The following is a 27,907-nucleotide window of genomic DNA, read 5'->3' as shown; positions in this document are numbered from 1 at the left end:
ACAGACAAATTCAATGGGAAGGTGAACGCTGACCATGAAGCCCCGCTGAAAAGAGCCCAAAGTGTTTGGACTAAAGCCCGCTGGACACTGACTGATCCCTCGGTAACGTTTCTGGGTCGAAAAACTGTAAGTTTTACCGATTTCTTGAAAAAAAAAAAAATCCTGAACTTTTGTTTGTTGTAGTTTCAAAGTTGAACTGAGTTAGCGTCAGTTTATCCAACTGGGTATCTTAACTTTTATAGTGTTAAAGTTTGGGACAGAAGCTGAATATAAAGTTACTGTGTCACCTAGTTTAGTAACAGAGGTTTATCTTTATCTTTTGTCAACATTTTTTTAATAGCTATTCAAAGATATAACTTGTTTCAATGAGCGTTTACAGTGCTTTGAATTAATTTATTTGCTTGCTACAGAAATCCTCTTCACTGCCAATATCTTCACTACTTTTTCCATTGCTTTGATGTTTCATTGTGGTTTTATAGTTTAGTTTGTGGCAGACTCACTAACTTATACAACTCAACAAAGGCAGACAGCAGCATCACTAGTGCTTGGATTTCATATGAACAAGAAGAAATGCATATAAAAAGTCTTTATTGTTATGAAAATCTATCCATATATGATGAGGGAGAGAAGTAAAAAATCTAATGAGAAAGAGTGTTTTTTGTCTTTACTTAATTGAATTGGCTTTGTTTTGTATAGCTAAGTGAAAACCTTTTTTTAATTCAGCCAGAGTTGATTTATGTATCACATGTCTATTAATGTTGGAGCCAATTTATGAATCATTGTGGTGAGCCTGCAGTCAGAATCAGTTTGGCTCCCACCAAGAGTTACTGTAGAAAAGACAGTAGCAGTCAGTCAGTCAGTCAGTTAGCTCAAAGCCAGCACTTTAAAAAGCTGCTTCTGTGTCAGCGTCTTTCATTATCAGTCTCAGACTTCTGCAGCCTTTTGTTTTGGGGTAAACCTCTGTGGAGTAGCTAACAGTCGTCCAAGAAAAAAAAAACCCCTGTCCCTCCTGAGGCGCTGTCTGTGTGACCTGCTGGCAGCCTCAACCCCTCAACTCTGCTGCACATACATCTGATGATGATGACGTCTTGGCTTCCAGGCAGAGAGCTGAAAGCATAACAAAGGATTTTATTTCCCTCACTGACAATAACCATATTTGTAACCCCCCTCCGCCACACTCCTCGCACGGCGAATGGTCGGCAGCAGCAGCAGCTCAGGAAATCCTTGCCCGTTTGCACACATTTGATGATACAGAGGGGAGACCTGGCATTATAAAAGAAGAAAAAAACACTTCTCATGTTGCTTTTGTGATTGTTTAAGAGGCACAGATGAGTAAAATCTAATCTCCTCCTGGCAGCAGCAATCACCGTTGTTTCCTTAGGCAGCAGGCCTTTTGTTTACTGCTCAGTCAGGTAAAGACAAAGACAAAGTCCATCAGTCCCGGTTTGTATTGGCAACACACTGGGCCTGATGTTAGATCAACACGCAAAGGGATGCCAGGGGACTTTCTAGTTTTACATTTTTTGCTTATTTCTCTTGACACAGTGCGGTATGTCAGGAAAAGTTGATTTGGCTCTTCATGTTTATTGCAGCCACCTTTTTCCTTTTTGACATTTTGCATTCCTCGAATTCCTGGTACAGTTGCTCCTATGGGGCTTTTTATTTTGAAAGAGGGGAGGTGGCGCTTTTTCAAAGTCACATGATGAGGATGATGATATATGAGGATGTTTACACACTTCTGAAATTAAATTAAAATCTTAACTTAATGTGAAACATTTGTGTTGTTGGAATCTAATTAAAGACAAAGTTTTCTATATGAGCTATGAATGCCACACTAATTTGAGGGAAAGTTGATAACTCCACTGCGTTTTTTGACGTGACGAAAGTTGTATAGTGGCTTTTGGAGTTAGAGCGGACGGACAGTACTGGGATTACTGGGAAATCGCAGTTTCTGAGTAAGAGGAAGACATTTCTCCTGCATGTGCCAGGAAGCACTTCCTGACAGGGCCGAGTCAAGGTCTTCCTGACTGTGTGTGAACTGGAGATGTCTCTGTTTTTAAAGGCCTGTTTATGGTTTCAGCTCATTCATTTTGCAGGGATTCATGTAGAACCAAGTAATTTAACTCCACAGTGTTTTTACGTAACTTCTGAGCCTCTGAAGTCATGTCTCTTTTTAATATAACCAAAGAATTCATACTTACACAGGCTGCCTTTGTGCTAAAACCTTGATAACCGAAGCAAAGGGAGGCAGTTTTTCTTGGCTCCCTGAGCGCTCTCTCTTACTCAGTTCCTCCAGCCCCTTTCCACCATCCTCCTTTTATCCCCCCCCCCCCCCCCCACCCTCCCTCCAATGTGATTTTTGACCATGATGTAGTTGGGGCCACGTGGAAAATCTGCAATAACTTGGGATCAGTGTCGCCGTGCTACCATGTGAGCCTCTGAAACACAAAGACTTGTTTGTGCAGTGTCTCAGTGTGGCCACCGCTGCTGCTGCTGCTGCTGCAGTGAGAAATGAAGCACTAGTTAAAAGTCGGGGCTGCGCTTTTTTTCTGTCAAACAGTCTGACCTCATAGCAGCTCAGACTAAAAGTCCACTGGACCATCTCTGGGGGGGGGAAACGTAAACAAAGGCAAGAGGAGACAGATGCAGGGACCTGATGGGAGGTTGGATTTCATGCGGGGTGTGGGACTTCCACAAATCCATATCATACTTGATGTCCATATTTACCTCTACTGTTGTAACTGCAGCAGGAACAGCTTCTCTATCAGTCAATACATTTTCATTGACATTAAAATATCCTCATGCAACAGGCAGATTCTCAAAGGGGGAGGGGGGGGGTCTTTGTTGCTCACATCCAAAGTCAAAAAGGTCTTTGCTGCTACTGACTGTGTTGCTGTGCTACAACAAATGCTACTGCTTTTACTCCACTGAGCCAGGTTGGATCTGAAATGCACATCTGTATCACAGCTGGAGCCCGACTGTTGTAGGAAGCAGTGGAGGCACATGTGTGTGTGAGTGTTTGTTTCAATGACTGACCACTCAGCTCAGCATAGGGTCAAGTAATCCCACCTTATTTTCTCTATATGCACCGTCCTTCCTCCTCCTCCTCCTCCTCCATCGTTGTCATTTCATATCTTCACCATCTGGTTGATGTTAAAACCGCCTCGCAGCATCTTGAAAAAAGTCAAGTTTGACCATGAATACGGATTCATCTTCAGTGAAACCAGCTTGGAAATAAGACGGAGCCATAAGCGAAGTGTGCTTTTAATGCGGTTTTCCTGCTATTAGTGTGCTGGTTCAAGCATTAAGCCACCTAAAGTAGGATGAGGAGGATGTCACTGGTCCCCTAGACCTGTATGACTTCATAATAAAGTATCTCTATATATATTTATTTATTATTTATAACTATATAAAATCACACAGGCCCAGAGGACACTGTCCAGCTGTGTGGAGCCAGAGTTTGAACTTCTCTCTCAGCTCCTTTGGTCATTGTTGTCTCAATTACTTTTACAGTTACTTTCACCAAGTGTGACTTAGTCGTCTACTTTTTAACTTTACTTGTGTGTTAATTCCTTACACAAAAGACAAAAAGAGTGTTTTTCTTTGCAGTCACAACTCATAAACAGTGGCTATTTGTTGGGAACTATTTTCTTCTGGGTATTTCCGTCAACAGGACGGTGTAGCCTACTTCATGTGGAATTGAATTGAAATAAACTTCAGCGTATGTGTTTATGATAATGAAGAAAGATGTCGCCCAGTGTGTGGATGTGTGTGTTTTTAATAGTTTCAGGACACTAATGAAGCTCTATAGCGCAGAGTAACAAGATATGTCAGGCCCAGGATACATAGCTTATTGTTAGTATGTTCAATTCACTGTTTGTTTTGGTCATTTTAGCGTATGTGTTGGCAATTAAAGTAACACCAACAGCCTGATGTCTTGACTGAATGAAGTCCTCGTGGAATTTAGTGTGGAGGAGGGAGGAGAGAGGGAGGAAGGAGGGGGTTACAGAGGTCGACGGGGATGTCAGTACCAGGCATTAGTGTTTGGTTTTTGGGAGAACTAACCTGCTCAGGAATGTGTCTGTGTGTATGTGTGTGTATGTGTGTGTGTGTAGTAGTAGTAGTGCTCAATCCTACTCTGTGGCGTTATCAATCATCATTACTCCACACAGGCTGGCCGGAGAGGTGCACCCTCGTCTGTGAGCTTCTCTCATGAGGTTTTGCCTCTTAATGGATGACCTGCTCATCAGTGATGCGAGAAGAAGTGGAAAATGTCTCAGACTGGCCTGGCATTTTAAAGGGCCTGGGTTGTTTTTTAATGAGTCTGACGAATGGAGAGACTAGTTAACGTGGCAAGTATCAATGCCATTTTTTTGTCCGCATGACCGGCACAAGATTGATTTTTTTCCCCTTATTATTTATAATAACATTAATTATTAAGAATCTCGGGAATGCTCGTGAGACTCATTATACCAGATTTGATGTGGCTGTAATCACAAAAGCAGAAGAGGCATGGCAAGTATCTCTGCCGTCCCAACACTGTGATTTGTTGTATCTTAAAATGTTCACATTAAGCTGTATACCCATGTGATCAAAAGTTAAATGGAGCGCACACTGGTGCTCCTCTCTTTCCCACATATATCGTTGGTTGTTTTCAGCATTCACACGGAACTGGAAAGTGTTTGGATTCACAACAGAAAAACAATGATTTGGACGAGCTTTAGGTTTCTGTCCCACGGGGGGAAACGAGCAGCTGACCAAATACAGCTTCCATCCTGGTCAGGGTGACTGATGGTTTTCCATCATTCCCAGGAAATACCTGTGGAGTAAAATGTATTAGTCGTAAGATGCGTATCCGGGGCCACTCCTCCTCCCGCCTCAGTTCCCATGGGAACTGTAAAATTTAATTGGAAAGGGGGTTTTATTTTGAAATCTTGAGGTATTTCCTTGTATGCTTCTTGCCCTACATCCTGTTTTGACTTGGTTTTTAAAGGGATAGTTCAACATTTTGGCAAATTGGCCCTTTGCCATAATCCCTATAGTTTTAGGAGTTGATTCGTTACCTTTAATTGTCGGTGCAAGCTATTGTTAGAATAGCAGAGCAGAGCCGTGAGTTGCTCAGAGCTACGTTATTATCTCATAGCGTGGTGAATGTGCAGGTCACAACTTGTCCACCAGAGCGTTTTGGAGTTGTTGGATTGTGTATTTACTATTTGATGAGTTTGATGAGGGAAACCAAGAAATCCCATTCGCCTCCGTAGTGTAGCTCTGAGCAGCTCACGGCTCTTCTCCACCGTTCTAAAAATAGCTTGCATCGACAATTAGAGGTAACAAACCTACTCCTAAAACTATAGGGATTATGGCAATGGGCCAATTTGCCAAAATGTTGAACTATCCCTTTAAATGACATTTAATGTGTGTGCTTTACATCAGCATTATTCTGTTCATATACATTATTAATGAAACATTTATGAAGCATACAGCAGTGTGCGTGATGGTTTGGAAGAAACGCGCTGTATTTTCAGGGGCACATGCAGTTGAGTTCAGGTGGTGGAGCTCTTAAAGGCTCCTTGTGTTGACAGCAGACCCCAACCCCCAGCTCATTGAGACGCCATTGGTTTAATTACACTCTTAATGCCCATTTTTTTCTTACCCTGCTAGGTGTGACACTATGACCCCTTAGAGGGAGGAAATGAAGTAAAGCCTGCAGCCCCCTCCCCTCCTCCTCCTACTCCTCCTCCTCCTAGCATGGGACGTCTGAACAAGTAGAGCCACTGTTTTTCATGTTCTTATTTCTGGACTTTAGCTTCTCTTTCCACAACCTGTGTACGCTCTCGACCCACTCAAATCAGATTTTGTTTTGAAGTGATAAGTGTTCAGTGCAAGTTAAGGGGAGGCATGTGATAAGTGTTTGAATCCAGTGGTCATGGGGGATACTGTCCAACTTTGTTGTGGAAGTTTGAGATGCCGAGCATGCCAATGCTTACGAGGCCCGAGACCCCTGGGAGAATAGTGCCATTATTCCAGATAGGAGCCTGCCCATAAGCACCCGTGACTGGTCGGCCGCCGGAAACAAGGCCTGCTGGGTAACCAGACCAAGAGATCACTTTGTTTTTTGTCTCTCAAGCAGTCAGTTTTTTTTTTTTTTTTCGTGGCACAGGCTTTAGGGTTAATTTGATGCAGCAGCAGTCAATTGACAAGGAAGAATGGGAGCTTGTACTGTAACAGGATTAGTGATAACACAGTTATATTATTTTCAAATGGAAATGTAAAAAACATACAAACAGGCTTTGTAGTTTGAAACTGATGCAACCATGGGAGCAAAGTAATCCCCCTGAATAATGGATATAATAGGGATTAGTGTGTTGTTCTGCCAGACTGACAACCTGATCCCAACGAGTCCAAAACACCACAATAAGGAAAATGAAGGAAGTCTTTCATCATTGAGAAGCTAAAATTAAGGAATGTTTACTTGAAAATAAGTTATATCAAAGTAGTTTCTGATTATTTTAACCCTAGGTCTAAGCGATTTTCCAGGTTTGTTCACTTTGCTTTTAAGAGCTACATCTTCCTAGTTTTGCAACAATAGCATTTATTTTGAGTCCGTTAGTGAGTCACGGCGCTGTTCAGTCAGTCTTCAAGTACTGCTGTTTATATATGTTGTAAACACAATCATGGCTCTTGGCAGACGACCACCATCACCACCTGTTACCCTTTTTCTAAGATGCTGTAAATGAACTGACTTTTGGATCGATGCGGTCCGACGTGGCCACGACTGAGCGGAGGTTTACTTGAGTGTGCTGTTGTGGTCTTCTGGTTTTTTGTTTAATTTAATTGCGATAATGGACAAAATAATCCCACCACATGGTCCATTTAGTAGCTATTCTTGAGTTTTTGATCCTATCACATGAGCTTATTTAGCAGATAGAGTTGACCCAGCTGCTGCTGCTGCGGCGGCGGCTAAAATGTGCTGTAGATTTCCACGTTTTTCCAATTGACATAATTTTGCCTCTTTTTGAATTTACAACGCCTCAATATTTCAGAAGATGGGCTTTTATTTGAATTCAGCATTGGGACTACTGATAAATATAATTATGTTGTTGCAGAGCCTCCATAAAGATGCATTTAAGGTTTAGTTGTTTATTGGCAAAAAGCACATTACCAGAAAAACCTGCCTTGCTGCTGCAGACATCCATTAGCTGCCCACTGTAAATTATGGCTGCCTTTGGGTTTTTAAGAGGCCTCTGTTATTCTCTCTGTTAGCACATTTGTGTTGGCAGAGATCTTTATGGACCTTTCTTCTTGTTGCTCTCTCTCTCTCTCATCTCTTCCTCTTAAAACTCTTGAAACTGAAGGACCCGTCTCCTTTTCTCTCGCAGATTCATTGAGCCGAAGATGATGTCCGACGCCAGCGAGATGTTGGCCGCGGCCTTGGAGCAAATGGATGGGATCATAGCAGGTAACTAAACTACTACAATGTACACTTTGGACTTTTCAGACTTGGCCACCACAGCACTTAAAGGTAGGCAATGGCATCCTATGGGGTCCAGCAGCAGCAGCCTGCAGCCACATCTGGAAGCTATTAAATCGAAAGCTGGGAACACTACATCCAGTGGACGCCGGTAACACAATGTGTCCTTCTCTACTCCGCTCCTACCTCCAATTTAATGTAATCCTCCTGAATATACATAAAAGTTTGGAATAAAGCTGGGATTGTGCAGCGAGATCAGGGCCTCTCTCTCTCTCTCTCTCTCTCTTTCTCTTTCTCTTTCTCTCTCGGCTTCCACTGGATTGTTCTACCATGAGAAATGAAAGTTTTCCATTGTCCCCGCGGTGACGGAAACTAATGATTATTCAAGCTCTGTGAGTTTGGGAACTTTTGGCCACACTCTTCGTCTGTATACTTGCCGCCGCCGCCGCCGCTCACTCGCTGCAGATGAGCAGAGCAGAGCTTCAGTTTTCAGAGTCCCTACTTTTCCGCTGATGTGTGTAATTATAGCGCTGACCTTTCCAATGGGAGCGAGGCGGCTGATCACATGACACACCCCCCCCCCTCCCCAGCCCAGTTGCCCCCTCCCTCCCTTCGTTTCCACAGAAACCACAACCGTCATCAAGTCCCACTCCCTCGCTACTGTGCAGGAAGCCATGATTGTTTGGATATTTATTTATTCAGCCCCCTCTTTGTTACCACTGGACATCTTCATCGCGGGCTGACATTTAAGACGGATGACAGATGGTGTGGAGCGCAGGCTGAAGCACACGGGACGGCGAGATGATGACGATGATGCACTCGAGTGCAGTCAACACACTCCTGAATTTGCTTCCAAGAAAAATTGGAGAATGTGTTCTCAATACTTATACAAGGGACATTTAATTGCCATTATTCGATTACACTGTGTCATATGATGCTTGATAAAACGGCTCTAAACACGTGCCTCGCCCATTATGTTTTCAGTAGCGTGTGTTTGTGATAATGCAGGGGTGGAGAGGATACCAATAAAGACCTAAATATAGTTGTTAAGACTGTGATTTTGCTGGATTCTTTGCATGAGTAGGAGTAAAATAGCTGCTAAAATGAGCTCAGGGAAAAACACTTTGACCCACTTTAAAGAATAAACCCTCTTGAGAGGGTCCAAAGTGGCTCTGTGATCAATATTTTATTCATTAACTGGATAATACAACAGGAGTAATCAATGCTCACGCTTCGATTTACCCATAAAAGGTCTTGTGTAACATACTTAGTTTGTTCAAAATTGGAAGGGACGTCGAATTAGATTCACAGTTTTACCCTTTTCCCATTTCTCACATATAAATCATAAATTTAGGCTCTTACTTTTATATTAAATGCGATTTTTGTGGCGAGATTTTTAGCCGTTCACTGAACAAAACCACAGGAAGCATGTGGAAAGGAGGGGCGAAGCTCCCCTGCCGCATGCTGTGGTTAAGCTGTAGACCACTGGCTTACCATGATGTGCCCCTAATTTGATTTTAACATGACCATAACCATATAGAACATATTGTATGTGAAGTTACGAACCTCTGAAAAAGTTCAGACAGTACTAGTATGCAAACAAACTACTACCAGAAATCACAGCGAGGCAGAAACTCGACTCTGAAATAAACTGAATTTGGCATACGCTCACACAGAGACTGAATAATGCAGCTCCAAACAATCACACTCACGCCACGGACCAGATGTATAAACAGTGCATACACAATTTCCTACACATACTGAACACTGTGGTATATACAAAACAAAATGTGCCTGTCCCACACACTCACTAATGTATACACTTCTCTAGAATAAACCACAGGTGATAGGAATTTAGAGTTGAAAAATAAGGTGAAGGAAACATTATTCAGGTGTTAAGCTTGAAAACTGCCTAATATAAGACTATGGCTGACATTGCATTAATTCATAAGAGGTAGCAGCAGGTAGATATATTGATATATAAACTTATGTATATGTTATATATGATGCACACAGGATATTGTACCCATGTATGGTATGTCTGCAATTGTGCTTTCATGGTTTTCTATGTCAGTTTTGATTGTTTGTTTACATTATTGTTAGGGTAACCCTTATGGTTTCACTATATTTTATTGAAAACTCAATAAAATCATTTTGAAATAAATAAATAAACGCCTAATTACTGTAAGGATGTGTCTGCATCTATTTATGGTGATTCGTGGTGGCATTGTGTGGAAATCCAGGCTTCTGTGCTGCATATGCAATCAATTTCACATGCACATTTTTTAAAATCCTGATGCACATATGCGTATCTCTGTATTCATGCATACACAGTCGCGGCCTTAATGAGTAACTGCTCCGCTCTGCTTTCCCCAGGCTCCAAGGCCATGGACTACTCCAACGGACTTTTCGACTGCCAGTCGCCCACTTCACCTTTCCTGGGGGGCCTTCGAGTGCTTCATCTGCTGGAGGACCTGCGGGCAGCGCTGGAGCTCATGGATAATGAGGAGAGGGACAACCTGCGGTGTCAGATCCCCGATTCCACTGCAGAGGGGGTGGCGGAGTGGCTGCATGGACGACTGGTAAGAAGGCCATTAGTGAAGTGCTGTGAAGCCCTCTTCAGTTAGATATCTGAGACAAGAGATTTGAAAACCCTGCTTTCTGTCTCAGGCAGGTGGAATAACTTGGCGATTGGAGCGTTTCTCTGTCTGGCCCCGGGTTGCACTTGTCATTTCAATTGTCTTGTGTCCAGATGAAATCCAGATGGGGTTTAATCCACTTACACTGAGCCACATGTGTGACTCAACCTGGATTTCCTGGGTTACGTGCAAATCAGGGTCAGCCTTATTCCAGTCCGGAGGGCAGTGGGTATGAAGCTGAATTTGTTTGGTAACCATTGAAAATACAAGAAAGAGAATAACCTTTTCATGGCACAAGCAGCTTTAACAGTCATTTAGATACATTCAATCTCTAAATGTCATTTAAATCAATCTGGAAAACATTTAAAAGTTGTATAAAGGAAACTTTGAACATGTATACAAGTTATATTTTGGACACTTCTACACCTCACTTTCCTCAACCATGCACATCTTTGAGTGATTGAACTGATTGATCAGATAAAGGAGTTAAAGAATAAAGATTCCAGTTGCGTCTGACAGATGTATTTGGACCATCTGAACATCTGGACACAGACTGCATCTCACACTGGCTCCTGAGGTTGTTTGAGTTGTCAGATCTCGTTCCATCTCTGTCGTCTCTCTGGGCTTTTTACGCTCTATTTTACGTTTTTTTTTGTGCTGCAGCTCAGATGGCGAACTGACCTGGGCCAAGACACATAAATTAATACTGTGAAGTGGAAAACAGGGTCTCTGATCTTCTTGTTATTGAGCAGACAAAGAAAATGTCATCATGAATCTTGCACATAAAATTTATTTGTGTACTGAGATTAAAAAAAAAAGACATTTTCACAATTTTTTTCCTGTGTAATGATCAGCCTCTTCGTATGGTGCAGTTTTAAGACGTCACCTGGTTTGAATTAACCCTCCGATCTGCTCTGCATCTCTTGATCTCGCTCCGTCGCTCCTATACCGTGACTCAGGGCAGTGTTTATTGTAGAGGTGCTGTTATGACATGCTTTGTGAATGATGGAGTTTCTATAGGAGTCCTGCTGCAAATAGTTTCCATCTTTCAAACTCAGGTTAACTCAGAGTGAGGCTTCTTGTTTTTTTTTTATTCTTTTCTTTCTCTTCCCTCGCTGTGTCCTTCGTCTCTCCATGTGTGATATTTGAGAAAAAGGAGTTTGCTTTTCATTCTAGTGTTCAAATAACTTGCACATGAGAGCGCCACTGACCCTCAGGTTTCTCTGGCAAACTCAACTCACGAAGCTGTTATTTTCTTAAAAGGGAAAAACTGTGTTTGTCCGTTCTCAGAGAGGTTGCACTCTGTGGTTATACACACACGTGGTATGCAGCCATTAGAAAATCTGTGCAGCTCAAGGCTGATGTGTATTTTCATGTGGGCCCCCTCGGCCAGACCCGTATTTCAACCTGACAGCGAGAGGGAGGCCTTCCCCTTCTCTCTCTCTCCCTCTCTTTTTTTTCAGGCTCAATCGGCACAAATCAACGCACATTGTTTTGTCATTTCAGACTAACGGCCACAGCTCTGAGGCAGTTTACCAAGAACGTCTGTCACGTCTGGAGAGCGACAAAGAGTGTCTCATTCTTCAGGTACGCAGGCTCAACCCCTTCATCAGGCAGCAAAACAATGGCATCTGAATGGGCAATTAGGTTTTAAATAAGTAGCATTGTGCTTGGTCGTTACCTCTAGAAGAGAGGTTATGTTTTCAGTCCTGATTGTTTGTCTGATGGTTAGCAGAATATTTTAAAAACTGCTCACAACTTCAAAGAAGACATCTGATTGCATTAAACACTAATTTGTTCCTTTCCATAAAATTCTCAAAGATCCTTTTTTTCCCCCTTCGCATAACTTTGAAACAAGTTGCAGCAATGCAAAATGTTCTCCTGGATTCCATCTATCAGTCTAGTTCTGACTGTTTCTTATGTTTATTATTCATAATAGCCTACCTATCATTTATCATGAGATTGTGAGTTGTGGTTTGGTCAGATGAACAGTGGCATTTGGTTACAGATTAACAAAGATGTGTCATCTCTCTCCAGGTGAGTGTCCTGACAGACCAAGTGGAGGTGCAGGGTGAAAAGATTCGGGACCTGGACACTTGTCTTGAGCATCATCGGGAGAAACTAAATGCTACTGAGGAGCTGCTTCAACAGGTAAGGCCTGGTTTTCAAATGTTAAAGGTGACATACTATGGAAATATCAATCACTTTTTGAAGGCTCTTTATCATATATTTGGGTTTTTGTCTTGCCTTTCCGCCCCCAAAATGCGAGAATTGACAAAAAAATCTGTAATTTGCAGGCTTCCTAGATTGAAATCCATGTGGTTTTACTAGCCGTTCCCTCAGTTGTCTTCCAGTGATGTAACTAGCTTTCCAATTTGCATAACCCCACCCCTACCTGGTACCGGTAGAAGGGGCAGGGCAAGCAGTGGTTTATTTGCATTTAAAGGGACAGGCACTGAAACCAGCTGTTCTGAACAGGGCTGTTTGAGAGGATGAAAAGAGCTGTGATGTTTGATGCTTGGGGTATTTTGACCAAAGCATGTCACAGACATGTTTTAAGACAACTGGGAACTATTTTCATTTGTGGAAAAGGAGCATAATATGCCTCCTTTAAGTTGAAATAAGTGCATATTTCTCTGAACCTTATGAATATTTTTATTTCTTTGTTTCTTTATGAATATTTTACTCCAGCTAAACAAAGTCTGAATCTTTCCTCACAGGAGCTGTTGAACCGGTCGGCACTGGAAACCCAGAAACTTGAGCTGATGACCGAGGTGTCGAGTCTGAAGCTGAAGCTGACGGCCGTGGAGCGAGATCACAGGGACAACGAGGTAGACGTCCTTTACATCCGAGGCTGTGAAATGGAGCAGAGATATAATGAAGTTCTCCGCTGCACCTGTACCTTGTTTTGTGTGATGTGTGATGATGTGCGACTCTGACTCCTGGCAGCCGCCCAGTCATTGTTGTTAAAGTCACAAAGGTTCGTCTCACTCGGCCGGTGGACTCAGATCTGTCATGTGGTGCAGGGTCGAACTTCTTCAAGGGTTACAAAAGAGGCTTAAATACCTCTTGTGCTTCAGCAGCTGTTTCCTGCCAAAGCCCCCTCCCCCTCCCCCAGCTCTCAGGGTATAACAGACTGTGGGAGTTTTTACTTTCCATACACTCTGTCCACTAATGGTGACATATATATGGAGAATACTATGTGGTATTTCCACACACTAAAAGCTTTAAGTTTTTTTCTGGCACTGCACGTGTTTATTTTGTTTCCATTTAGCCTCCATTATGGAGTCGTGTCAATCCCATCGAGGCAGAGCTGACGTATTCTACTTGCTGTATTTGTTTAACCTTTAGCGCCTGATTGACAGAAACAAAAGCTCAATACGGTGATACTAGTTTGTGTTGAGGATAAATGTCCTTAAATCTGGTTTGAGTTCATAAAAAGGAAGCTGATGTTAAAGGGATAGTTCAACATTTTGGCAAATTGGCCCATTGCCATAATCCCTATAGTCATAGCAGTAGGTTTGTTACCTTCAATTGTCAGTGCAAGCTATTTTTAGAATGGCGGAGCAGAGCCACGAGCTGCTCAGAGCTACGCTACGGAGGCTAATGGAATTTCTTGGTTGGTTTCACAACTTGTTCACAAGAGTGTTTTGGAGTTGTTGGATTGTGTATTTGATGAGTTTAATGAGGGAAACCAAGAAAAGCTCATGGCTCTGCTCCGCCATTCTGAAAATAGCTTGCACCGACAATTAAAGGTAACAAACCTACTGCTATGACTATAGGGATTATGGCAATGGGCCAATTTGCCAAAATGTTGAACTATCCCTTTAACATCAGCTTCCTTTTTATGAACTCAAACCAGATTTAAGGACATCCTCAACACAAACTAGTATCACTGTATTGAGCTTTTGTTTCTGTCAATCAGGCGCTAAAGGTTAAACAAATACAGCAAGTAGAATACGTCAGCTCTGCCTCGATGGGATTGACACCACTCAATAATTGAGGCTAAATGGAAACAAAATAAACATGTGCAGTGCCAGAAAAAAACTTAAAGCTTTTAGTGTGTGTCCCTTTAAAGCCACAGTCATGGCTGATATGACTTTATAGTTTATGGACAATATATTGAGATGCATTGGTGAATAAGTAGCAAGAATTTGCAGTACGAAAACGCCTTTTGCATCTCCTTTAGACCATAGATTAACTGATAAACTTAAAATGGAGACTTTTTCTTCAGTATTAAAAATAAACCTGTTTAATGTTTCCTCTACTTTGACCTTTAAAATGCAAACTAGAGCTGTAAGTAGCTGGTACAGCATGACTTCACCAGACTCAGACATCTTGAGGCAAAAACATCCAAACCAGGGCTTCGGTTCAGCTCACAGATACCACCAGGAAGAAAAAGCAGCTGTGGTGCAACAGCTGGAATGATCCAGATAAACAACCAAGTGGCTTAATGGAAACTGTGCCACCCAAACTCTGAACATATTCCAGGGTTTCCCCGAGGAATTTGAGTCAGCTGAGGTGGTTTGTGCTGCCCAGATCCTGACACGTCTCATCTCATCATCATCAGTGTTGTGTGCGCAGATGATGATGACTAAAGCAACAGTCACACAAAAAAATGAAATTCCTGCTATGTTTGAAATAGCACCTTTGCTCCATTTTCGTGTGTGTTGAAAGCTGTCTTTTATAAATTACAAAAGTGCATTCATTTTTTATGATGTTCAGGGAACGTCGTCTAGTTTCCATTGCTGCGGTCGGCCTCTGCTATAAAACACTGTGGAAAACCCCTGCGTTCATTATAAAAGAAAAAGAGAGACCATGAAATTCTGCTCCTATTTGTTCAACAACAGTGGTTATTTACAGATATTGGTGTTGAAATCATTATGACACACAACAACCCAGACTGTATCAAACTGGGTTAAATGTTCAGTCTCAACTGCCAAATGCTGTTTTTACTTCTTCTGTTTCTTGTTAAAATTCAAATTAAAGCAGAACAATGCAAGTCGGCCGGAAATAGCTCGCTCCTTCGTTGGTTTCTCTTTTTTTCCCTCTCCGGAGCTCCCCCACAGTTCTGGTAGGCACATGTCACTGTCGTAAAAAAAAAAAAAAAAAACTCGCCGCCACCACCTCCGCCCCCTACACGTGCTTGTGTTTACTGCTGTTTGCTAAGCCCTGCTAACACCGAGCTAATGCTAACACGGAGCTAACGGAGCTAATGCTAACACGGAGCTAACGCTAGCACAGAGCTAACGCTAATACAGCCACACACAGGCACAAAGACACAGACATACACACAGATGAATAAATGTTCCAAAACGCGAAGATGTGTGTGTGTGTCATGATGTATTACATTATCTTATAAAAGACCCATGGTGTGTGTGTCTGTGTTAGCATTAGCTCCCCGTTAGCCACAAGCTGAACTTCCTCAGTACAAACATTTCATGTTTCCATGGTTTCCTCCGACTTTCCGAACTCAAACCAATCACGATTCATGACATGCATGACGTCATATGCGTTCTTATCTCGTACTGCCGTAAGGCAGTTTCTCGCGATACTTCTATCCATTGACGAGATTTGTGACACCGAGACGGACGACTGATCTTGCAAGTGCGGTTTTCAGCCAGTGGGGGGGGTGAGCGCATTGGCCTAGACACCATTCACCTCATAACAGGTCACTCTACCATCACAGTGACTCTGAGCCACAATAATTACAGCCCAATTCCTGCATAGTTCTGCTTTAAATGTGTTGAAAATGACGTACAGTAAAACGTACACCAAAATATCTCTAGACATTCGATTTAATGTCAGTTTCTCAGAGTTGCAGCCGTCCTACCGTACAGTACACTGCTGCTGATTGGGATAAAAGCAGCTTCACAATAATTGACCATGACGATTTCCTTCACACCATGGATTTGTCTCCATGTGTGCACCGAGCTTCTCACATTCCCTCCAGTGGGATATCAAGTCTGGATATAATGTTTGGTGCTTTTGGCAGGATCTCTCTCTGTTAGAAAAGTCAGAAACCGCCCCCCTCCTCCCCCCTCCCCCCTCCACGCCCCACACAGTCTCCATAAACCTCCGCAGTGCAGGTTACTCTCTGAGTTTAATGGGAGTTCTTCTCTCCTCCCCAGGGTTTGTACCAGGAAGTCACGGACCTGCGGTTCAGGGTGACTGACATAGAGAATGAAAGACTGCAGTGTGAGAAGAAACTCAAAACTACCAAAGTGAGTGTGTTGTAGTCGTTCACCGCCGCAGGATCTTTTTTTCTTTCTTTTTTTTTACCTCTGACCGTGACATGAGATCAGATCTGATGCATCATTACTTGTTTTAAAAGCTTGTAATTTCTCTCCCATGACATTGTTTCTCTGCTCATCCCTCCCATTTTTTTTACCCTCTTCTCTCTGCTCTTCCTCCTCCCTCACTCTCCTGTAATTTTAACGTCTTTCTGCAACATGCTAACCTGTCAAGCGTCCAAAGTGGAACACTGAGCGGTTCACTGGAGACGAGGTGAACGAGGTTTAATCTCTGAGCTTGTACTCTTCTTCTTCTTCTTTTTCCTTTCTGGCTCTTAAGATCCTCTAAACCTGCTCCCTCCACTGCTGCACACACCGCTGCTTTCCTGTGACTTTCACCACACTTGCTGTAAGTCCTTCCATCTGTGCTGGATAAAGGATTTAGACAAGGTTCAAATCCTCTACTAACACCTGTTAAATAACGTTTTTATTTTTTTTATTTTTAAGTTTTACATCTTTTTTTTTTATTAGTCCTCTTGGTTAAAATTAAGTAGATTGATTCGATAGAAAGTTTTGGAGTCTTGGCAGTGCTAAATGTGTGCTCATGTTTTCAATGTATCCACCGTTTGCATGTCATTTTGCACACGATAGGTTTAGTGGATCGTTTGATCTCGCACTGAATCTCACAAGACAATGCTAACTAACACAGGGCTCACATTCTGTTGATTAGCTGGTCTAACTTGTTAGCATGCTACTTTCATGTCTTAAGCAGGTATTTGGCCACACATTCATGTACTGAACACATTTAAAGGGATAGTTTTGGCAAACTGGCCCATTGCCATAATCCCTATAGTTTTAGCAGTAGGTTTGTTACCTTTAATTGTCAGTGCAAGCTATTTTTAGAGCGGCGGAGCATCAAATACACAATCCAACAGCTCCAAAATTTTGTTTTGATTGTGTATTTGATGAGTTTGATGAGGGAAACCAAGAAACCCCATTAGCCTCCATAGCGTAGCTCTGAGCAGCTCGTGGTTCTGCTCTGCCGTTCTAAAAATAGCTTGCACTGACAATTAAAGGTAACAAACCTACTCCTAAAACTATAGGATTATGGCAATGGGCCAATTTGCCAAGACTATCCCTTTAAATGTTGAGCTGTTGATGGCTTTAAGCACAAAAGGTCAGACATTAAAAGTCATGAACGTACAAACTTTTTTTTTTTTTAACAAACTCTTTATAAGCCCAATACTTTGTGTCTGACAGTAAAAGCTCAGACTTGAAAGGATAATTAAAAACTGAAAAACCCAGACTGAATTGATTATCTCTGTCTGCCTAAGTTGGATCAGCAAATAAAGTGATGAATATTGCAGAACTGATGACTTAACGTCTTCCCTCCGCGACAGGACGAGCTGCAGCTCCTGCAGACGCAGCTGGAGGAGCGAGAGCTGGAGCTGAGGAGGCTGAAGGAGGAGAGCAGACTGAAGGCGGAGGGCCACGGCAGGGCTGAGGGAGGAGACCGAGGTGGGAGCTGGTTTTTTAATAAGTGTCTGGAAAGCTCTTGTGCGATTTCATGCCGTCCAACTCTAATATTACAAAAAAGGTTTATGAGGATCAGACAAATAGACATTTTGCATTCCAACAACACCAGATCCCCGTCCAGAAGCCTCCCTGAAGAAATAATATGTACTTTGCTTTCATCTGGAGCTCTCCATTAATTATTTTCCTCTATCTTCCATTTCACAGACAGTCTAAACTATGTTGAGGTAATCTGAGGTCTTTTTTTTTTCCTTCAAATCCTTATCTGCATGTCTGTAAACACCAAACATATCAGTTTTACTCCTTCCACCCACTGCTGAACTTTTCTTATCCACTCAGATAGTGATAGTGGAGGAATGCCATTTTAAAGGGGGAGTCTCTTACACTCATCTTTAGACACATGCTGTACTGTGTCACCTGCAGCGCTGCAGGTTTGTCTTGGAGCTCCCTGCACAGACATGTACATGTTTATCCAGACGCTGACAACATCAAACATGTTAAACTGCTACAGGCTTTCCTTCAAGACGAGATCCAACCATGACCAAATTCCGACATTTGTTTTTAAATTACTTGGACTGGGTTTTTATGATTTTGTATTAGCAGTGGCCTTTAACGCAAGTGGATGGTTAAGTTTAACTACAGTTTGCTCAGCACTGAAGCTACTGTCTCTGACATAAGCAGGATAAAATATTGAGTTTAGTCTTTCTTTCTTTCTTTCTTTCTTTCTTTCTTTCTTTCTTTCTTTCTTTCTTTCTTTCTTTCTTTCTTTCTTTCTTTCTTTCTTTCTTTCTTTCTTTCTTTCTTTCAACCAAGGTAATTTCACAACTTTTGCCAATAAACATACCAAAACACAAAACTACTTTCTTATTCCATGGTTGAAAAGGAGCAGGGAGCAGATTCATCTTATATTGCCTGCCCCTCACTCAATACATAATTGTTCTGAAATAATCTGTCAGTCACAGTCTTATATTGAAATAAACAAAACAAACAGAAACATAACAAAGAAAGTTTCAATCTGACACTTTCGCACTAATAAAAAGTGTCGTTAATAACTTGTGTCATAAGTTCTGATTTGTTCTTTCTTTTGTTTTGTTTTTGTTCCAAAAAATAAAAATCATGCACATCCAGCAGACACAGAAAAAACATTACGATTCATTTGAAGTTGCGTCTCCGATTGCCCAGCTCAGTTGGTCTCCATCAGCTCCCAGAGGGAAGGTCCGGCCTCTTTAGCTGCTCAACACCTCAGAGTTCACGTTAGGCCACATAAACCTGACATGGATTAAATTACCAGGCGGTTGGTGTATGTTTAATTGTGTAGTGCCTCTGAGTAAAACACACAGACGCTCCTTGTTTTTGATAATATGTGGTGATGATTGAATCAATAGCTCACTGGAGCAACGAGCTGAAATTAGAGCCCTGTTGACCAGCGCACTGAGCCCCAATGGCCTCATTATTTCTGGTTTCTGCGGCCGCTTCCAGAGCCAGAGGAGGTGAAGACAAACTGACCTTCAACAAGTAGAAAGAAAGAACATGTTTGTGTTTCTTTTTTTTTTTCAGACACAGAAATGCTGAAGATGAAGAGGGTGTTGGAGACTCTGACGTCAGTCAACAATGAAAAGGTTGGTAGGTGTGATGTGCTGCTGTGTCACGAGCAGCTGCTGAGACGTGGAGCATCTTCACTGTAACTGTGTCTGTTTCTTCACAGGAGAGAAGAATCAAAGAGCTGGAGGAGTCGCTTACTAAGTGCAGGAATGTGCAGGATCTGGGCAAAGGTCAGAAAGCCTTTAGAGAGCTAATTATTATTTGCAAATGTGCCAATTATTATATTTATATGTGCATCACTGTTAACTACATCGATACTGAATCAAAACGGAGAGTTTCAGGATCTGAAACAAGCTGCCTCTGTTGCAGCTTCGCATTGATGTCATTGATGAAATTATGGGTCCAGTTGATTAGTTGCTGACGGGAAATGAATCTGTAAGAACTTTAATAATGATATCAGTCGCTTTTTAGACAAAAAAGATTAAAACATTCAACTGTCAGTCCAGCTTCTTCCATGTGAGGATTTGCAGCTCTGTCATTATCTTTGTAAAGACATAATTTGACATTTGAAGATATCACTTTGGGCATTTTACAGACTAGGCACTTAGCTCTAATGGAAAAAAATAATTAGCATATTGTCAATCAAGAAAACAATTGTTAGTTACAGTCTTGGATGAAATGCTTCAGTAGTTATTTATCAGCTCAGCTTCACATAACAGCTACTGTCACAAAAACAAAACTTTAATATAGTTTGTTTCTCAGAAGATCCTGTTTTTATGTTCTGCACATCATCATCCTGCTGCTGCTCCCTGTGAAACATTTTCTATCATGAAGGTTTTATTGTGAAGCAAAGACGGGATAAACCCCCCGCTCTCTGTTCTCACTGTCCACTCTCAGAGAAGCTGAAGGAAGACGACTACGACGATATCCCAGATGATCCCTCGGTCGCCGCGGCCATGGAGGTGGATCAGGTCACCATGGTGTTAGAGGGGGAGGCAGGAAGGAGCTCTGGCGAGGTAAACACAACCTCTGTCAAAACAATTCGCACACAGGATGAACCTCAGACTGTAGACTTCCTTTCAGAAAAAAACAAAACAAAAAAAACTAAATTTCGGCCTCCCACTCTGAAATTACTTCTCCCTGGAATTCAGAGCTGCTTCTGTTCAGGTTATTATTTGTTGGACTTGGGTAAATGTTCTGCTGTTAATCACGTTTTCCTTCGTCGCCTCAGTCTATTCCATGTATAGCAGTGCTCTCTGAGATGAATGAGCTGGACAGAGAACGACAGCTACAGTCAGCAGAAAGGTAAAACTGCGCCAGAGCTTCAAACGCAATTATTGTTCCTATATCTCACTAAAACCTCTCTGTGTCTGTTTTTATTGAGTGTCATGGGTGGATTGAAATACACTGAAATACCTGCACAAAATATGAATCTGGCTGATGTTTTGGTTGCAAACCTTGTGAAAGCAAATTCAGTCATTTCTAAAAAAAGAAAAAAAAAAGAAATCCTATGTGTAATTATCTCACTTTTTACCTTAAACTCTTCATAATCTAAATACCTGCATTATTCCCACTGATTAGACCGCAGCTGTTTCTAAAAGCTAAACATCCTGTTGGATCCAATCCTGATTTAATCAGATGTTATCAGACCACTATTGTCTCCAATAGACAGAAGAACCTGTCAGGTACAAAAACATAACTGAAACATAAAGTCACTGCTGACATTTAAGGTTAAACTTAATTATTATACATGTGGATTTAGATTTAAATCAGCTGTCTGTGCCCACACTCACCTGTCACTGACGCCCCTTTCAAAGTAAAAAACTTTAAAAAACATGAATCAGTTGTCTGAATATTTATCCAAAGCACTTGAACATGAATTAAATTTTTATTTTCTTTGTTGTTTTTTATGTCTTTTTTGTCACTTCTTAAACCAGTAATGTCAGATTTAATTATGTAGTTGGCAAGAAACCTACCAGGATTTCTATTTTGTGCCACTGGTTCTTGACTCAACACTTTATTCATCCTCTTGTTGTTTCAGCTCGCCCACATCGAGCAGCACTGACCAGGTAAGACCTCATTATCTCTCTGTGACTGATTCATGTGTAAAAACAACAAAACAAAAACTTAAATGCTTAGTGTTTTTTGTGTGAATGTGGAAAGAGTGAATGATGCATGTGGTTCTCCTGGTTTTGGAGTGAGTGACAGTCTGAGCCGTCACACGACCAGTCTGTCCTGCTCCTGGTCCTGCTCTGACACCTACTGGTTAAACGGTGAAACTACACTTTCTGCTTTGATTTAAAAAAAAGTGTGTTTTCTCTCGCAGACCAACAACAAAGCAGGAGCAGGCTCCCCCTCCTCGGCTAAACCCAGCGTCACAGGTGATGAGAGTTTTGGCACCAAGAAAGCTCGCACTTCTTTTGGCCGTGGGTTCTTCAAGCTGCGAGGAGGCAAACAGGCGGCCAGCGCCCCGAATCTGGGTGAGCCTCACCAAACTGGTCTTTTTGGGTCTTTTTTCCATGTTATCTCATCCCTGCGGCTGTTTCAGTGTGTGTTTGTCTGTGTGTCATCATCACTGACTCTGATGTTTCTCCCATGCCTCTGTAAAGATCGCACCAGGAGTGTCAGTGCACCTGTGTTAGGTACAGTAGAGCAGAGTGGCCTCGTCGGGCCTGCAGTATGGCTGCTCTGGATGATACAGCTGGATGTTCATAGGAACAGTAGTGGCACTAGAATAAGATAATTTAACTTGCATGAACTCTTATTCTGTGCTATAATGGATATAATAATGTTTCAAAAAGTTCTCTCCGTAAATGGATGAAGGATTGTGACGCTAGACTCTGATTTTTAATTAATTAAAGGTAGAATTATACATTCATACACAAGTAAAGTTAGGATTCGCTGATCTAAGTCACTGTTGAAAAGATTTTTTTCTTGCTTTTCTTATTTCTTGTGAGGTGTTTCTCAAAATCATCCAGTTGTCTCTTATCCATGACATTATAAACCATCTGCAATGAAGCTCTTCAATGCTACTTGGCAGTTGTGAAGCATTTTCTCATTCATTGTAAATGAGAAAATCTCTAAATGGGTAGTCTTGTAGTGTTTTACTAGTTCTTTGCATGGGTGGGCTCATTTGTGATGTTCAGGTTTCTGTTTTTTTTTTTTCTCAGTAACCTCGGGTTGTAGTGGTGCTTCTCTAGTTGATGTGCTGTTTGTTTGAGATTTTGGGAGAGGGTTTTTAGAAAATCTGATTTGTTCTGAGTGGTAGTGGTGGTCCAGCTGTGTTGCGGTATTAAATCAGTTCAGTAAATGTTTAATTTGATCGATTCGTTTCTGCAGCTGAGACAGAACGTAAAGGCACGGATCACCTGGACTTGGCCGGCGTTCCTCCACGGAAATCCAACGATGGAGCTCCTCTCCCGTCGTCACCGGAAACCAAAAAGAAATCCAAAGGCTTCAGGAGATTCTTTGGCAGGTAACACTCAGCCAGCGTCGTGTGGGGGTGGGTCTAAGAGGATCATCTGCGATCAATTATACTGGTATTTTTTACTCCCGCAGGCTCAAGAGGAGTCACTCTACCTCCTTCAACCTGGATGATGCATCTGACATGGAGTTCAGGAGGGGCGGAGTCAGAGCCACAGCTGGGCCGCGACTCGGCTGGTCACGTGAAGCTAAACACAAGTAGGTGTCACCTCGTATGCAAAAACCAGATGACCCCAAAGGAAATGACATTAACTTCTGGTTCAGTGTTTTTAGTTTAAGTGCTTCTCTCTCTCTCTGTCCCTTCTCAGTGCTGTCGATGTTCCCTTCTCGCGGTGGAGTAAGGATGAAGTGTGTGCGTGGCTGCATGAGCAGGGCCTGGGGTTGTACGCCGCCCAGGGCCACAGCTGGGTCAAATCGGGACAAACACTACTGCAGGCGTCACAACATGATCTGGAGAAGGTAGGAGACCATGAATAAGAGATGTTCAGGCCAGGGAGTTGTTGTCACAGCAGTTCAGACTGAATACACTTTAAAAATCTCTGCAGGGCATGTTCAGACAAATAATGAGATCCTGCAAATATTTGCAGGAGTTACATCACATACAAATAGTAGTTTTAACTTTTAACAAGCCAAGTTTTTATTTACTTATTTATTTAAAACAGGGACAGAGCATATTATTGTAATGAACATTCATGTAAATATGCTGGATTCAAGCCGTAGGCTTATTTTTGTCCGTAGTCCTTCGGTAGGTTGTTGTAAAACATAAAATACACAGATTACAAAGTCACAAAAGAAAAAGAAACCGATTATAGAGTCACAGGAAGTCAGTCACAGATGTGCACACAACAATCAATTATACCACACCCAATCATCACCACAATATTCACAATATTCACAATACACTACCCATGGTACAATAGTTCATGGTTGCGGACCTGAGCAAAACCTTTAAATGGCCCTTGATGGTTTGAATGATTAAAAAAAACTTCCAAAGATTAACTTTTAACATTCCAATGCATTTTTTTCAGCTTGATGAAATCTCTCAGATGTTTTAGCTCCACTTCCTGCTGGAAGTTTCCTCTGTATGATGATTGTGTTGCTCTGTGCAGGAGTTGGGCATGAAGCAGCCTCTCCACAGGAAGAAGCTGCAGCTGGCCTTGCAGGCTCTGGGGTCGGAGGAGGAAGACCTGAGGGGGAAGCTGGACCACAACTGGGTGACCAGTGAGTGTGATGTCATCTTACTTAACTTCAACTTCTACTTCTACTTCTTCCTTTACTTCAACTTCAACTTCAACTTCAACTTCAACTCCTACCTTTACCTTTACCTTAACTTCAACTTCTACTTCTACTTCTTCCTTTACTTCAACTTCAACTTCAACTTCAACTCCTACCTTTACCTTTACCTTAACTTCAACTTCTATTTCTACTTCTACCTTTACCTTTACCTTTAACCTTAACTTAACTTAACTTAACTTAACTTAACTTAACTTAACTTAACTTAACTTAACTTAACTTAACTTAACTGAAGCACCTGTCACACACATACATGGCTTTGAATTTAAATTGAACACACTGATGTTTCTTTATCCCAGGATGGCTGGATGACATCGGCCTCCCACAGTACAAGAGCCACTTTGACGAGGCTCGTGTTGACGGACGCATGCTGCACTACATGACGGTGGTGAGCTCACAGTCTCAAAGGAGCTTGTAGAACTCCTCTGACATTAAAGTGACAAGAAACTTTCTTTTCAAAGTCTTTGAAATCATTCTTTTATATTCCGATTGAACTTTTTCCGCAGAATAATAAATCATCTAACAGTGTGACGTGACTGTGTGATGACTCTTTTTGTTTGATCCTGTTTCCCAGGAGGACTTGCTGTCTCTGAAGGTGGGCAGCGTTCTCCATCACCTCAGCGTCAAAAGAGCCATTCAGGTCCTCCGCCTCAATTCCTACGACCCCAGCTGTCTCCGGCGACGACCCTCTGATGAGGTACCACACAAGACGCCACAACCTGTATCTCTTTTTCCCTTTTGTTTAAATAATGTAACGTCTAAAACCTGGGTTTCTGCTCCCTGGTCTCTGTCAGAACAACATCACACCGGCAGAGATCGCCCAGTGGACCAACCACAGAGTGATGGAGTGGCTCCGATCAGTGGATCTGGCCGAGTACGCCCCGAATCTGAGAGGCAGCGGTGTTCATGGAGGACTGATGGTGAGTGGGCGGGGACGAAGGGTCAGGAGGATTAGATCAAAGTTTGATTAATTGGCTTAAATGTATCACAATAAATTAAAGTGTGAACAAATTAGAGGACAGTATTCAAAGATTACAAAAGCAATCACTCCATAACAGTGTATCTGCTCTGAATTAGTTTGTTTATAATTTACATTTTTCTGATATTTATAGAAAACAGACACAACATTTCATTAGAATTTAATATTGAATAAAGAAAAAATGAGTCTAAAGAAGTGGTTGTCATGGTACAAATATTACGGTGAGAGATAAATTATAAAACTAATTTATCTTGTTGGTGTATAGTTAAGGTTTTATAACTCATTCTTTATTTATAAGGATATTATATTATATTTATTGATGAAAGGCATGTGTATCTATTGATGGAAAGGTTTTTGTAGACCATATGCTTCTATATTCATTTTTAATGTTAAATAATTAAAGACTATCAAGGTAGCCTTCGCCTTAAAGGCTGAGGGATTTGGCTCCGTGGCTCCGTGGCTTAGAGAGAGGACTTACTTGTTGAATCCTCTTTAGTTTTATTCTGTTGCTGCAGGCGGCTTCACTTTATGATTTCACAAGCACAGTGTTTTGTATTTAATTAAAAAAAGAAAAAAAAAGTCACTCTCGTCCAGACTGTACCTCCGTTGTCCATCCTTCCTCTCTGACCCTCTCTCTAATATCTGTGCGCTCTGCAGGTGTTGGAGCCGCGCTTCAACGTGGAGGCTCTCGCCCTTCTGCTCAACATCCCTCCGAACAAAACCCTGCTGAGACGCCACCTGGCCACGCACTTCCACCTGCTCATCGGCTCCGAGGCTCAGAGGCTCAAACAGGACTGTCTGGAAAACCCAGACTACTCCGTCCTCACCGCTACGGCCAAGGTCAAGGTAACTGCAGCACAAACACGCTAATGAATCCCTCTGTGTTGACACCAGGATCAGCTTCACTTATTATGACAGGGAAAAAAAACACAGGCTTAACAGACTTTTATTTTCCACATAAACTGAATGAAGGAGGCTGAAGGACACTAAAGATGATCTATGAGTGTAAACAAATTGGTGAATATCAGACTTGTTTTGGCCTCTAATTATTATTAATATATACTGTATATCCCAAAGAAATAAGCCAGAAGAAACTGATAATCAAAAGTCAAATATATTTTCAGCCAAAGAGACCAAATCTGACCCATAAAAACATAATTTCCAAATCTTAGACCTAACCCAGAGTACGGTACTTATTAAATACCTCCTTAGCAACATTTAAGAAGAAACAATCAATGAAATTACTGCAGTATTAAGTCTACAGTAATTATCTTTTTGTTATACAACTGTTGGATTGTGTTTTTTCTTGACATTTTTGTGCTCTTTTGTTTTTCTCTTTTTCTTGTATTTATTTATTTTTAACGTAAAAATAGTTTTCTCTACATAAGTCAATGGTAATACCAGGTTGGGTCACTTTTTTTGTTCAAACAAATATATAAAGTAACTTTTGACTCTGTAAAAGCTGAGTGCTGACCACCTGCCGACTGTCTGTTTCCCTCCTCCAGCCCCGGCGTCTGTCATTTGGTGGTTTCGGCACTCTGAGGAAGAAACGGCAGGACGATGGCGAGGAGTACGTCTGCCCCATGAATGTGGAAATGCCCAAAAACAGCAGCTTCCAGATGGGAGGGGTCCGACTCTACGAGGAAAACCTGGAGCACCTGGAACAGGTACGAAAACGAGTGCAAACACCTCCACTTCTGTTTAAACTTCTTCTCCTTTATGTTGAGTTTTCCTCCGTGTCTGAGCCTCTGTTTGTGTTTGTCGGCAGATGGAGGACTCAGAGGGGACTGTGAGACAGATCGGAGCGTTTTCTGAGGGAATCAACAATCTGACGGTGAGAAAACGCACCAAATCTGAACCACGTCTACAAACAGTCCATCTTCTGTTCTCTTCACTCTGCTCTCTTGTGTTTTTTTTTCAGAGTATGCTGAAAGATGATGAGTTCTTCCAGGAGATCTCAGTCTGCCCACCGGATGTCGACGCAGCACAAAGACAGGACAACCCCCACATATGATCTGTTGCAATGCTGAGCTTGTTAAGATAAGTCGTGTGAAAACAAAAAAAGACCAAACTGTGCCAACACAAACACACACCGATCCCACCCACCTCTTTAGTAGAACATGTGAGACTTTTAACTGTGTTCTCATCCTTAGTTCTCATCCTTCACATAACATACAGCCATATCCTCCAGGACCTTATATATTTATTGAAGCTGTCAAATGTAGTGCATGAACTGAAAATGCAACATTTTATTGCGTTAATGTACCTCTTTCTGCAATTATTTTTATTATTCAAGCATTGTGTTGTTTTCAGTTATCAGCGTTTGTTTTTTTCCCCCTCAGCTGTTATTTCCCCTCGAGTAGTTTTCAAGAGTTAATGACCACAGCTGCAGTCAGATTATTGTTTATTTGTGGTACGTAAAGTTACTTTTAAGTCACCTTTAAAACAAGTTCATTCATATATAGATGCATTTATTTTAATAGTTTCCACCCATATTGCAGAAGCTACTTTGATATTTGCTCTATGCATCATCCAGGACCTGTGAACAGCACACATGATGCTGTTCACCTACTGATTATTGGTGTTGATACAGAAATCTCAGAGGAACTTTAACTTTTTGTTGTTGAATACTGTCAGAGGAAGTGAGAAATGTTTGGGAAATGTGTGAATGTGCTTTGTCATATGAAGAGCCAGGAGGGGACAAACATTTTTCATGTCTCTGACCACAGATTAA

At 41.8% G+C, this 27,907-nt stretch overlaps 1 protein-coding gene across 3 annotated transcripts; it reads left to right on the top strand.

The window, feature by feature from the left end:
* ppfibp1a (PPFIA binding protein 1a) lies at positions 1–27,622 on the top strand. 3 transcript variants are annotated; one of them, XM_085769761.1, is made up of 26 exons: positions 1–126; positions 7,380–7,459; positions 9,848–10,053; positions 11,617–11,697; positions 12,148–12,261; positions 12,831–12,941; positions 16,242–16,334; positions 16,579–16,617; positions 17,744–17,861; positions 19,434–19,495; positions 19,582–19,648; positions 20,316–20,434; positions 20,650–20,723; positions 21,460–21,487; positions 21,745–21,898; positions 22,758–22,893; positions 22,977–23,099; positions 23,210–23,360; positions 24,011–24,122; positions 24,494–24,582; positions 24,769–24,891; positions 24,989–25,114; positions 25,831–26,019; positions 26,679–26,840; positions 26,942–27,007; positions 27,095–27,622. In XM_085769761.1, exons 2-26 carry the CDS (start codon positions 7,396–7,398, stop codon positions 27,185–27,187), a joined length of 2,700 nt encoding a protein of 899 aa, XP_085625887.1. In that variant the 5' UTR covers positions 1–126; positions 7,380–7,395; the 3' UTR covers positions 27,188–27,622. The 3 variants fall into 3 exon arrangements, with proteins under 3 accessions (XP_085625887.1, XP_085625889.1, XP_085625890.1); XM_085769763.1 differs by lacking the exon at positions 16,579–16,617; XM_085769764.1 differs by lacking the exons at positions 16,242–16,334; positions 16,579–16,617.
* The last annotated feature ends 285 nt before the right edge of the window (positions 27,623–27,907 follow it).

The sequence above is a fragment of the Trachurus japonicus genome, chromosome 23 (genome assembly GCF_045865225.1).
Source record: "Trachurus japonicus isolate A0001 chromosome 23, Traja_1.0".
NCBI lineage: Eukaryota > Metazoa > Chordata > Actinopteri > Carangiformes > Carangidae > Trachurus > Trachurus japonicus.
This window is presented reverse-complemented; position numbering and strand designations above follow the sequence as displayed.

What these genes read in the sequence shown, in the direction of transcription:
- ppfibp1a (XM_085769761.1), top strand. Translation starts at nt 7,396, where the DNA reads ATGATGTCCGACGCCAGCGAGATGTTGGCCGCGGCCTTGGAGCAAATG. An exon ending in CACAACATGATCTGGAGAAG is followed by an intron (nt 23,361 to 24,010) that starts GTAGGAGACCAT and finishes TGCTCTGTGCAG; the next exon opens with GAGTTGGGCATGAAGCAGCC. An exon ending in GTGTTCATGGAGGACTGATG is followed by an intron (nt 25,115 to 25,830) that starts GTGAGTGGGCGG and finishes TGCGCTCTGCAG; the next exon opens with GTGTTGGAGCCGCGCTTCAA.